The following is a 14,185-nucleotide window of genomic DNA, read 5'->3' as shown; positions in this document are numbered from 1 at the left end:
TTTTTTTTCTTGCGTTATGCGGGCCTCTCACTGTTGTGGCCTCTCCCATTTGCGGAGCACAGGCTCCGGACGCGCAGGCTCAGTGGCCATGGCTCACGGGCCCAGCCGCTCCGCGGCATGTGGGATCTTCCCGAAACGGGGCACGAACCCGCGTCTCCTGCATCGGCAGGCGGACTCTCAAGCACTGCGCCACCAGGGAAGCCACCACCACCATTTTATCGAGCATTTTCCACATAAACCAGGTGCTGCTCCCAGTGCTATTTACTATGTAATTTAATATTTTTAGTATCTCCATGGAGTAGCACTATTATTTGTACCACTTTACGAAGAAGAAAAACAAAAGGAAGTCATTCTTTACATTGTAGAAATTTTGATGAACGAACATTATCCTCCTAAGTAAATAATTGTTCGCCTAGGAAATTTCCTAATTAGCTTGTGAAAAGAAGGAAACTTGTGGTTGAAGTCTTTTAAACTTGCAGCTAAAGGCTAATTAGTTTTGTTTACACTATTTACATATTAAGTCCAACACTTACTTCCAACATCGAGGTTCCTAGGAGGACCAAAGCTTTCTTTCCAAAATACAGGAAGAAATTACAGAGAAGTATGGCATGCTCCTCCTTATTTCCAATAGCCAAACTGATGCAGCGCTAAAGCAAAACAAAAGCAACAAAGACACAGAAAAGGAGGGGAGGAGAGAAAGTTGAGTAATGCAAGCATTCAACAGATTTAGAGTCCCTCCAAACCCTCACACACACATTCTTGCCAGGTCACTAAGATGACTGCAAAGCCGAAAGCTCCAGCACCTTTTGCTTGTTAAAACACTAGGGCATTAGAAAGAGAGAACATTAACTTGGAACATAAGGATCACCTTTATCATGGGATAATTAATGTGGATACTGTGTAAGTGACCCAATAATTTTATCCTCCAAAATGGGGCATTTTTGTTTGAGACAAATACCCTGGGAAAACAGGGATATATTGGCTGATATTTTAAGGAACTTCACCTGATGGGAAATCACATAGTGTTTTTGGAGGGAGGGATCCTTTGGTCAATGGAGCTACACTCTGTCCTGTACCAATATAGTGCTCTCAACTGAAAGAGAGGAAGAGATCTGAGTTGGAGCCCAATCAGAAAGAGTAATGGAAAATTCTTTAATTGAAAGAGCTGAACAGTTGGGCTGGGTGTAATCAAATACAGGGTGCCTAGTAAAGCAGTGGTAGCAGGAGAGAAAAAGCACAGCAGAGGTGGCAGACCAGTGGTCTGTAACCTAGTTCTAGTTGATAGGTGTGTTTCATTTGGCCCCGAAATACTTTTAAAAATTGGAAGATCTCATATAAAACTCTGGATTTCTGGCTTGAAAAATCAAAGGATCTAACGAAATGTACAGGCCCAAATGTTCATATGGCAATGATGTGTTATTGCTGAGTAGCGCTGAACCATTTAGACTGCACATATGCTTCCATTTCGTTAGTCCCAGAGAAAGGGCTGTGGTGGTCAGGGAGCTTGGGGAGGGGGCGCTCAGGAGCCCTTGGAGTGACTATTTACCAGTCTGGAAGCATTTCAATGTTTTAACAACTGATATGGCCACATCAGTACACACCGGCTGAATGTGATGGTGAGGGATGGAGGCTAGGGAGGATGGTAACGTGGCTCTTCTGAAAGATCTGTGTGAACAGGAGAATGAAGAGCAGATTATGAGCAGTCTTCAATGTCAGGCCAAGGAGGTTCCCCTGACTGGATTTCATAAGAGAAGGAGGGAATGGATGAGAGTAGGTGACTAACATACTGCGTTCCAGGTGCCTATCCTTTCAAAACCCCTGTATGACAAAGATGAGGAAACTGAGGTTCAAAGAAGCTAAATAACTTATCTTAGGTCACACAGCTATCAGATGGTTGAAGTAGGATTTGAACCAAGGTTTGTTTGACTCCAAGACTGTATGTTGGGTAGGAGAAATAACTCTTGTCTTGTGACAATCTAATTAGTCATTCACTCATGGGTATCCCAAGTCCAAAGAGTTCATGTCAATGGGAAGACATTAGCCAAGAGGAAGCCTATGACTGTGGTAACCTGTGGATTATGGGTATTGTTTGGACTGAAGGGCACTCGGGAGCACTAGTATTTGCCTGAATGGTTATTTTTAGCTACTTTAGCTACTTTCAGTGTTCTGCAGGATCATAATACCCCTGAACACATTCTGATTAGTTTGAAGAGTCTAAGAAGAAACTAGAGTTAACTGACACCTCTTTGAGTTTTACCAGATTTGAATCACTGGATCCTGAAACAAACCACGTGCTTGTATCTCCCTTACTCCCACTTAGCAGAAGGCAGGGTAGCTGACCTATTAAGATAGTCCTGTGCCCCCTAAGTCCATTTCAGCTAAAAAATCTAACCTCTAAAACATTCTAGATAAGTGCCAGGACTATCAGTTACAGATGGAAAGTGTCCTTCTCTTAGGCTCCCATCATGCTGGTATTTTCCATTAAAAATGTTGAATACTTGCTAAATTTAAAGTACGTACAAGTGACGAATATAAAAATAAATAAGAATCAAATCTTCCTTATCATTCAAGGAGATTAAACTTGCGATGTATAGGTACAGTGTGTGGGTATAGGGCCAGTATATAAGCAACTAAATATAATTTAAGGTGGAATGGAAAATGTGTTCTAATTAGGGCTGCCACACTTGCGGGGGTGGGGTGGGGAATAGGATGCCTAGTTCAATTTGAATTTCAGATAAACAAGTAGTTTTTTAGTATAAATATGTCCCAAATATTGCATGGGGCCTGTATTTTACTTGGAAATCAGTCTAAAGACAATTTTAATCCAAGTGCCAAGGAAGAGCACTGCTATATAAGCTCTTCATTCAGATGTGGGAAAACTGGGGAAAGCTTCTGGGAAGTGGTGGTATTTCTGCTAGACTTCAGGGTCTGACCACCTCTATAGTGAACAAGCCATATTTCTCTCTGGAGAATGTCATAATATTGTACTCCTGGAATTCCTGGTGAATCTCAATATTATGAGCTACTTAAAATGTTGAATAAGAATTTTGGTCTTTAAGAATTATTTTTACGGATCGTTATAGAGCTGAAAATGATGTATTAAATTATCAATTGCCTTCAAATTGCACGAAGCAAATTACTACATAAGTGCATAATATTTTTTAAAAGTTTTCTTTAAAAGAAAAGCAAGTAAGAAATACTATACATTTAAATTATAAAATGTAATTTGTTACCTCTGATGTCATCCATATATCAAAACCATCATTTTCATCCAGTGTATCAGGCATAATAGGAATCAAAGATACAAAGTGAGCAACGAGGTCCTAAAATAATATTAACTAACAGTTACTGAGAGCATACTATATGCCTATCACCAAGCACAGTGCTTTACATGCACTGTCATCACATTTAGTGTATCCTACAAGCCTATGAAGTATACACTATTATTAATTTTATTTTACAAAAGAAGAAACAAGCTTAGAGTGCTAAGATAACTTGCTCAGGGTCACACACTAACACAATATATGGGTCTCTGGGAATAAGCCCAAGTTAGCATGACTTCAGAGCATGCATGTTAACTATTACATTTCATTGTTATAAGTAAAAAATTTAAACACGATACATTACATGTATACTTTAAAGTATAACTGTTTAAAAAATGAAAAAAGATGTTGAAGAATAGCAAAAGTTTGATTTACTTTTAGGTTCAAAATCAAGCAGAAATATTTTTATTAATAAAAACTAGTTACAAGTTGCTGCAGCAAGAAGTTATTGGTGCAGCCTACTTTTTCCAACAACAGAAGTTCTATTATGGATTGTTCCCCCTATAGGGCTGGAGATAAGGACTCGGACTAGAGTAGGAAAGAAGAAAGGAATACAAATAAACAATGAGCTAACACAGAAAGTTCACCAACATTTTCACTGATTTACAATAGCCACCATTTATGCACTATTATGACTTCCTACACTGGTCATGTTTCTGACTTCATGCAATTAATTAAACATGGTTCACAATCCTTGATAAGCAAAGGAGCTAGGATTTATACTTTTTTGAAAAGGCAAAGATTGTCCTTGAAAGAAATCTGAGAACATTATTATCTCCTTGGACTTTGGGTGTCAGGAAACAGGCAAGAAACATGTAATGGAAAAGCAGAGTGTAGCAAAAGGTGATCTAAACTAGGACTTTTGATTTTAGCTTAAAGAATCCAGGTAAGAGCTTTATACTGGGAAATAATATAAATTTTCTGAGGAGAGTCAACTGACTCAATCAAGCCTGAATAAATAAAAGGTATAAATGATTTTTCATAGATGCCCTTTAATCAAAGCTTATTTTTTCTTTTTTTTATGAAAATAAAATCTTTATTTTCAGTTATTACCCACCAATAAGAGAAAGTTCACAGTTTTAGCTCTTGACACAAAGTGAACTAGGAGGCAAATTTACATCCATCAGATACAACTAATGGACCAACTTTTAAAATCCAGGCTATCTTGAAAGCTTGCAACATACCAGATATTGCTGTGTATTCTCTAGTGACAGAATGCCAGCAATGGCTGACAATGACTTGTGAAGTGTTTTTAATAGCAGTGTTTTTTTATATGTTGCTAGAAATCAGGAGGTTTGTAACACATTCGTGTCCAGAAATGGGTTAAGATACTTTAAAGTCTAAACACAAAATGTATGAGTGTGTTTAGGAGTATGTATGTTGCAGTCTCAAGAGGGGTCAGTAGTCCATATGGACTAAATTAATACTTGCCTCTGGGTAGCAGGTATGTTTGTAAATATAAAATTATGTTAAACATTAGCACCAGGGCAGAACATGCTCAGCATCATAAGGTCCAAAACACCAGCACAAGTTTATCCATCATTAAAAAAAACCAATTACCTCCTTCCTAAAATGTCAAACTAGTAGGTAACTAGATTAATAAATCTAATCCCAATGAATGACTCTTGTACTGTACAATTTCTCTTTTAGAAGTATAGGGGAGAACTAATCAGCTAAACAGACATTTTATGATTTAAAGTCTTAAATCATAAAGTATTTTTAAAACTGGACATTACCATACATAGATAGAAAATTACTAATAAGAGTGACAAAAAAGAGCTTTAAAACTGTAAATAAAACCCCTTTCCTGTTTATCAATAAATGTTGCAGAAGACTTAAAAAAAGAAGATCCTAGAAAGCCTGTTTATTGATTATTCTCTCCATGTACGTTTTAGTAAGTGGTGATGCTCTTGATCAAGAAATCCATTATTAACCTAATTTTCTAATGGAGGAAGAGGTAAAAGATACTTATCACCTTCTGTGGAATCTATCAACTTAAGACCAAAATTAATAACAATATAGGAACTTCAGAAACAGAAAAATTTGTGGTTTGTATTTCGTGCATGGTGCTGCTGTTCCAACCTTATAAAGTAAACCTGTCTGCAAAGCTTATTTTTTTCTTAAACGGGAGACTAGATCTCTGATTTCACATTTTCGTTTCTCAGAGTGGAAGAAGCTATATTCTCTTCTGAGTCCATAATGAATACAGGTACATGTCTCTTGTGTCAGCTGGTAAATAACAGATATGCATAAAGCCACGTAAGGATGGGGTGGGAAGTGTTATGTTGGCAGTTTACATAGCAAAACGTAACATAGGTCTGGGAAGATCCCACATGCCACGGAGCAACTAAGCCCGTGCCCCACAACTACTGAGCCTGCATGCTGCAACTACTGAAGCCCGCGCTCCTAGAGCCCGTGCTCTGCAACAAGAGAAGCCACCGCAATGAGAAGCCCACACACCGCAACGAAGAGTAGCCCCCGCTTGCCGCAACTAGAGAAAGTCTGTGTGCAGTAACGAAGACCCGAGGCAGCCAAAAATAAATAAAACAAAACCCCAAAAAACATAGTTTCTTCACTCCCACATACAACAATAAGCAATCCTTAGAAGGGCACAACTCCTTTAGAAACATAACTTTTAATTTTGCCTGGAAGTCAAAGGAATTTTTCTGTGTCATTTTTCAAAGTTTGACAGAAAAGTTGTGAAGCTGATATGGTCACGTGAACTGGTGTGGCAACAGTGACTCTCTAGTACAAGTGGGCAGAAGTGAAGGGGATCAGGAAGAAATGTTTTCTTCCATCTGGTGCTCAAGAGGACACATTGCAACATAGATGGTTTTTCTCTCAGGAAACTGTTTCTGAAGGTAAAGTAATTTTAACAAGAAAGTTATACTCAAAGTTAATAATAAAAAGTACATAAGTTAAAATAAATTTGGAGTGATCAAAATGTTCTAAAATTTACTGTGGTGATGGTTGCACAGCTCCATGTATATACTAAAAGCCATTGAATTATATGCTTTGGAAAGGCAAATTGTATGGTATACGAATATCACAATAAAGCTACTAAAATAAATATAACTTACAAGTGTTGTATTAGAATCATGAAGAAATATATCCAGGAGTTGTTGAGGTGGATTCAATGCCTTGATATATCTTGTTACTAAGATCTGTATCCCTTCATCATTAAAAACAGTAGTTGTGATTCTTCGTTCAGGAAATAATGCCTTACAATTTTTTTTAAAAATCTGTGCTCTCTCCAAAACATCTATTTGACCTGAAAACTAGAATCAAGTTTAAAATATTTCAACATTGTACTATATTGTCCCCACAGGAAAATATCAAGAACCAACATTCATTTTTGTCAGCTTTGAAATTAACACTTCTTTGAGAGTATATATGAAAATAATTCAGTGTAAAACCTACCTTGTTTAGTTCTGGATTACAGATGGCATATGATACTTGAGGTTCAATAGTAGCAAAAATATTTAAGAAGGTACATTCTTTTAAATTCTGTCCATTATAATCTTCTTTAGGAGACACATAAGTCTCACTCCAAGTATACCCAAGCAAAACTGGTGGAATATTTACTTGAAATGTTCCACTAATCTGAAAGAGTATATCAGTATAATGGATTCTGCATGATGAAAATAAACATCAGTCAAATATAGTACAGCTCAGTTCAGTCTTCTCCATTGCAGGAAACAGGCTTGTATGGGTTCATGCTGATTCTACTAATAGGTACTTGCACAAGGATGGTAAGCTTCTCCATGATGATTTGTTCACAGGCAACCTTGACACCCTGGGTCCCTGTCTAATATGTAGTACGTGGAGAAGGCAGAAGTAAGAAAGGGATGAAACAATGAAGCAAGTTAATGGACCAGAGTGATAAAAGCTCTTAGAAGATCTAATTTAAGCTCAGAGAAAATGCTAAAAGACCATGATACATTTTGCATTGGGTCTCGAAAGAGGAAAAAAAAAATGTAAAAGTAGGAAGGATGACCCAAAGTCCACTGGAGGAGGGATCTTGTGTGTGTGTGTGTGTGTGTGTGTGTGTGTGTGCGCGTGCGCGCGTGCACGCGCATGTTTGGGAGGAGATAATTTACAATAATAACTAATAATAATACTAATATAACTAATAGTTATTGAGCACTTACTATGTACAAGGCATTCTGCCAAGTGCTTGATATAGATCATATTATTCAGTGAGGTAGACACCGCTCTTATCTCCATTTTATAGATAAGGAAACTGGGGCTCAGAGCATGTAAGTAATTCGTGCAAGATCACAAAACTAATGAGTAGTAGAGCCAGGATTACAACACAGGTTGGTCCACTTTTTTTGGGGGGGGGCGGGGGTACACGGGCCTCTCACTGCTGTGGCCTCTCCCGCTGCGGAGCACCGGCTCCGGACGCGCAGGCTCAGTGGCCATGGCTCACGGGCCCAGCCGCTCCACGGCATGTGGGATCTTCCCGGACCGGGGCACGAACCCGTGTCCCCTGCATCGGCAGGCAGACTCTCAACCACTGCGCCACCAGGGAAGCCTGGTTGGTCCCCCTTTGAAGCTCACATTCTTAATTACTTCTCTATCCTAGCATCTGGCCTGAGACTGAGAAACATCTGCAGGGATTTACAAACATAGGAAGCCCTATACCTCCAACAATTTAAAATCTCCGTTGCTCTTTATCTGCAGCACTTGTATTTTCAGCGTGCTCCCTCAGGACATCCTGTGATTGCATAATACGCAGACGTTTCTAGTCTCCCCCATTCTCTTCTCCTTTCTCACCAACAGTTTTAGGTGGTAACATGACAGCCATGTAGTGACCAAGTCACATAAGTAAAATGCAAGAAGCCTGAGAGGTTTTCTGGGGAAGTGTCTGTTTTCCTGATACAGGCACTGCCCCTTCTTGCTTCACCCCACCTCCTGTCTGCAGCATGAATATGAGGCTGGAGGTGCAATTATGAGGATGAAAGTCACATGATAAGGAGAGTAGAACATAGAGACAAAAGTAGCTTGGATCCTTGATGATATTCTTGAGCAGATGCACTGGCATCTAGACTTCTTTTTTGTGAGATAAATAGACCTCTTACATCAGCCACTGTTAGTCAGGTTTTCTGTTGCATATGACTGGATACAGTAGTACTAACTGATACACACATAATTCCTTCTGAGTCAAATGACTTTGTGTGTTTGATAAATGCATCTTTAGGGACTTGATTAAAAGTTATCTCCTCTGTAAATATTCCCCTGATCTTTCATCCTCCTCCTCATTCCCCTCTTACCTACCCCGAACCCCTCTGAACACCCCCTTGCTTCCCCCTCCAAACCAGGAAGGGTAGGGTACTCCTTACTCAGTGTTCTCATAGTACCAATCTCATGCCCCTATCAAAGCCCTACAGCATTACCATGTTGTACTGAAATGGTTGTTTTCTTCTATAGACAGTGAACTCCTTGAGGTAGAAAATTCATTTCTGAATCATCTGTAACTGGCATATCTCTGTAAGTTACAGGGCCCCAAATGAAATCTAGAATGGGGATTTTATATTTTGCTGGCCATGTAGGCATATTCTTGCTGCTAAACCCAGCAGCAGAGCCCTCTGGGGGTACCACAGACACAGATGCTAATCTTCAGTCTCACCATTAACAATAAACAGTGTTTGAGGAGCTGAAACTCCTGGAACCCATGGTTACAAAGCAATGTCATTAATCAGAATATTTATGAATCTTGTCTTACAAAACTATTAAGAGCAAATATGAATGTTGCTTTAAGACTTAAGGCTACCTGTCCTTTTCTTCATCAACAAACACTCTAAAAATAAATGAAATAAATTTGTGGGTGTCTCCTATTCCAGAGACAGCTAAAACCTTCAAATACTCCAACACCCATGGGGCAGCTGAATACAGGATCATTTTGACTAACTTATCAACCTGCCACTCAGAATATGACTCAAAGACACAGGTATTTCTATTAGCCAGAGACAAAAATTCAGAATAATTAGCAAAGAATCATTTTCTATTACCTCAGATTGTTGCAGGAGAGCAGAGAAAGGGAAGACAATGGATCCTAGCCAATTCTTTCTTATATATGAATGACCACTGCAGCTCTTGAAACTGTGATCCTATTAAAATAAATAAATTTCCTATTACTCATTCTATATCATGTGATGGATAATTTCACACAAACATGTAGGTAAGTATAAAAAATTCTCTTCCTTTTTAAAAAGAAACCAAAGAGTAAATAGAAAAGATTTTTTTTCGCATTTTAAAAAATTTCTTTAAAAGATAATTGACTATTTAAAGCAATAATAATGACCTGTTGTGGAGTTTATGACATGCATATAAGGAAAATGTATGATAACACTAACACAAAGCACAGGAGGGGAAATGGAAGTAGAGTAATATCCTGTTCTTACACTATATATGAAGTGGCATAATATTATATAAAGATAGACTGTGATAAAGAATATATAATAAAAGCTAGAGCAACAATTAAGAAATAAAAGAAGTATAGCTAATAAGCCAATAGTGGAAGTGTGATAGAATCATAAAAGAACTCTATTAGTGCAAAAAAGGGAGGAAAAAAAGAAAAAGGAACAAAGAAGAGATGGGACAGCAGAAAGCAAATAGGAAGATGGAACCCAACCAGGTCAATAATTACACAAAATGTAAATAGCCATTCATTAAAAGGTAGAGATTATTACACTGAACAGTCAGCTCCACCCACCACCATTCCCTCCCAACAGGAAACTTGCACAAGCCTCTTAAATAGCCTCATCCACCAGAGGGCAGACAGCAGAAGCAAGAAGAACTACAATCCTGCAGCCTGTGGAACAAAAACCACATTTATAGAAAGACAGACAAGATGAAAAGGCAGAGGGCTATGTACCAGATGAAGGGACAAGATAAAACCTCAGAAAAACAACTAAATGAAGTGGAGATAGGCAACCTTCCAGAAAAAGAATTCAGAATAATGATAGTGAAGATGATCCAGGACGTTGGAAAAAGAATGGAGGCAAAGATCAAGAAGATGCAAGAAATGTTTAACAAAGACCTAGAAGAATTAAAGAACAAACAAACAGAGATGAACAATACAATAACTGAAATGGAAACTACACTAGAAGGAATCAATAGCAGAATAACTGAGGCAGAAGAACAGATAAGTGACCTAGAAGACAGAATGGTGGAATTCACTGCTGTGGAACAGAATAAAGAAAAAAGAATGAAAAGAAATGAAGACAGCCTAAGAGACCTCTGGGACAAAATTAAATGCAACAACATTTGCATTATAGGGGTCCCAGAAGGAGAAGAGAGAGAGAAAGGACCAGAGAAAATATTTGAAGAGATTATGATCGAAAACTTCCCTAACATGGGAAAGGAAATAGCCACCCAAGTCCAAGAAGTGCAGAGAGTACCATACAGGATAAACCCAAGGAGAAACATGCCGAGACACATAGTAATCAAATTGGCAAAAATTAAAGACAAAGAAAAATTATTGAAAGCAACAAGGGAAAAATGACAAAAAACATACAAGGGAACTCCCATAAGGTTAACAGCTGATTTCTCAGAAGAAACTCTACAAGCCAGAAAGGAGTGGCATGATATATTTAAAGTGATGAAAGGGAAGAACCTACAAACAAGATTACTCTACCTGGCATGGATCTCATTCAGATGTGCTGGAGAAATCAAAAGCTTTACAGACAAGCAAAAGCTAAGAGAATTCAGCACCACCAAACCAGCTCTACAACAAATGCCAAAGGAACTTCTCTAAGTGGGAAACACAAGAGAAGAAAAGGACCTACGAAAACAAACCTCCCAAAATTAAGAAAATGGTAATAAGAACATACCTATTGATAATTACCTTAAATGCGAATGGATTAAATGCTCCGACCAAAAGACACAGGCTTGCTGAATGGATACAAAAACAAGACCCATATATTTGCTGTCTACAAGAGACACACTTCAGACCTAGGGACACATACTGACTGAAAGTGAGGGGATGGAAAAAGATACTCCATGCAAATGGAAATCAAAAGAAAGCTGGAGTAGTAATACTCATATCAGATAAAATAGACTTTAAAATAAAGAATGTTACAAGAGACAAGGAAGGACACTACATAATGATCAAGGGATCAATCCAAGAGGAAGATATAACAATTGTAAATATATATGCACCCAAAATACGAGCACCCCAACACATAAGACAACTGCTAACAGCTATGAAACAGGAAATCCACAGTAACACAATAATAGTGGGGGACTTTAACACCTCACTTACACCAGTGGACAGATCATCCAAAACGAAAATAAATAAGGAAACAGAAGATTTAAATGACACAATAGACCAGATTTAATTGATATTTATAGGACATTCCATCCAAAAACAGCAGATTCCAGTTTCTTCTCAAGTGCGCATGGAACATTCTCTAGGATAGATCACATCTTGGGTCACAAAGCAAGCCTCAGTAAATTTAACAAAATTGAAATCATAACAAGCATATTTTCTGACCACAATGCTATGAGATTAGAAATGAATTACAGGGAAAAAAAACGTAAAAAACACAAACACATGGAGGCTAAACAATACGTTACTAAATAACCAAGAGATCACTGAACAAATCAAAGAGGAAATCAAAAAATACCGAGACAAATGACAATGAAAACAAGACGATACAACACCTATGGGATGCAGCAAAAGCAGTTCTAAGAGGGAAGTTTATAGCTATACAAGCCTACCTCAAGAAACAAGAAAAACCTCAAATAAACAATCTAACTTTACACCTGAAGGAACTAGAGAAAGAAGAACAAACAAAACCAAAAGTTAGCAGAAGGAAAGAAACCATAGCGATCAGACAAGAAATAAATGAAATAGAAACAAAGAAAACAATAGCAAAGATCAATAAAACTAAAAGCTGGTTCTTTGAGAAGATAAACAAAATTGATAAACCATTAGCCAGACTCATCAAGAAAAAGAGGGAGAGGACTCAAATCAATAAAATTAGAAATGAAAAAGGAGAAGTTACAACAGACACTGCAGAAATACAAAGCATCCTAAGAGACTACTACAAGCAACTCTATGCCAATAAAATGGACAACCTGGAAGAAGTGGACAAATTCTTAGAAAGGTATAACCTTCCAAGACTGAACCAGGAAGAAATAGAAAATATGAACAGACCAATCACAAGTAATGAAATTGAAACTGTGACTAAAAATCTTCACACAAACAAAAGTCCAGGACCAGATGGCTTCACAAGTGAATTCTAACAAACATTTAGAGAAGAGCTAACACCCATCCTTCTCAAACTCTTCCAAAAAATTGTGGAGGAAGGAACACTCCCAGAAATCTCTTGCATTCCTATACAATAATGATGAAAAATCTGAAAAAGAAATTAAGGAAACACTCCCATTTACCATTGCAACAAAAAGAATAAAATACCTAGGAATAAACCTACCTAGGGAGGCAAAAACCTGTATGCAGAAAACTATAAGACACTGATGAAAGAAATTAAAGATGATACCAACAGATGGAGAGATATACCATATTCTTGGATTGGAAGAATCAATATTGTGAAAATGACTATACTACCCAAAGCAATCTACAGATTCAATGCAATCCCTATCAAATTACCAATGGCATTTTTTACAGAACTAGAACAAAAATTCTTAAAATTTGTATGGAGACACAAAAAACCCGAATAGCCAGAGCAGTCTTGAGGGAAAAAATTGGAGCTGGAGGAGTCAGACTCCCTGACTTCAGACTATACTACAAAGCTACAGTAATCAACACAGTATGGTACTGGCACAAAAACAGAAACATAGATCAATGGAACAAGATAGAAAGCCCAGAGATAAACCCACGCACCTAGGGTCAACTAATCTATGACAAGGGAGGCAAGGATATACAATGGAGAAAAGACAGTCTCTTCAATAAGTGGTGCTGGGAAAACTGGACAGTTACATGTAAACGAATGAAATTAGAACACTTCTTAACACCATACACAAAAATAAACTCAAATGGATTAGACACCTAAATGTAAGACCAGACACTATAAAACTCTTAGAGGAAAACATAGGAAGAACACTCTTTGACATAAATCACAGCAAGATCTTTTTTGATCCACCTCCTAGAGTAATGGAAATAAAAGCAAAAATAAACAAATGGGACCTAATGAAACTTGAAAGCTTTTGCACAGCAAAGGAAACCATAAACAAGATGAAAAGACAACCCTCAGAATCAGAGAAAATATTTGCAAATGAATCAATGGACAAAGGATTAATCGCTAAAATATGTAAACAGCTCATGCAGCTCAATATTAAAAAAAACAAACAACCCAATCCAAAAATGGGCAGAAGACCTAAGTAGACATTTCTCCAAAGAAGACATACAGATAGCCAAGAAGCACATGAAAAGCTTCTCAACGTCACTAATTATTAGAGAAATGCAAATCAAAACTACAATGAGGTATCGCCTCACACCAGTTAGAATGGGCATCATCAGAAAATCTGCAAACAACAAATGCTGGAGAGGGTGTGGAGAAAAGGGAACCCTCTTGCACTGTTGGTGGGAATGTAAATTGCTACAGCCACTATGGAGAACAGTACGGAGGTTCCTTAAAAAACTAAAAATAGAATTACCATATGATCCAGCAATCCCACTACTGGGCATATACCCAGAGAAAACCATAATTCAAAAAGACACATGCACCCCAATGTTCATTGCAGCACTATTTACAATACCCAGGTCATGGAAGCAACCTAAATGCCCATCGACAGACGAATAGATAAAGAAGATATGGTACATATATACAATGGAATATTACTCAGCCATCTAAAGGAACGAAATTGGGTCATTTGTTGAGACATGGATGGAT

General features: G+C 37.8%; 1 protein-coding gene across 1 annotated transcript in view; it reads right to left on the bottom strand.

Annotated features, from left to right (window-relative positions):
* The window catches only part of LOC103079307 (protein CC2D2B), a 35,346-nt gene that overhangs the window by 11,473 nt on the left and 9,688 nt on the right, over positions 1-14,185 (bottom strand). The window contains exons 4-7 of the mRNA XM_007456176.1: positions 9,338-9,436; positions 6,404-6,601; positions 3,234-3,323; positions 534-647 (exon numbers count right to left, since the gene is read on the bottom strand). Coding sequence (XP_007456238.1) covers positions 534-647; positions 3,234-3,323; positions 6,404-6,601; positions 9,338-9,436 — 501 coding nt within the window. The remainder of the gene's footprint in view (positions 1-533; positions 648-3,233; positions 3,324-6,403; positions 6,602-9,337; positions 9,437-14,185) is intronic.

Source organism: Lipotes vexillifer, unplaced genomic scaffold (assembly GCF_000442215.2).
Source record: "Lipotes vexillifer unplaced genomic scaffold, Lipotes_vexillifer_v1.1 scaffold184, whole genome shotgun sequence".
In the NCBI taxonomy this organism is placed as follows: domain Eukaryota; kingdom Metazoa; phylum Chordata; class Mammalia; order Artiodactyla; family Lipotidae; genus Lipotes; species Lipotes vexillifer.
The sequence above is the reverse complement of the archived record's forward strand: the minus strand, read 5'-3'. Positions and strand labels throughout refer to the sequence as shown.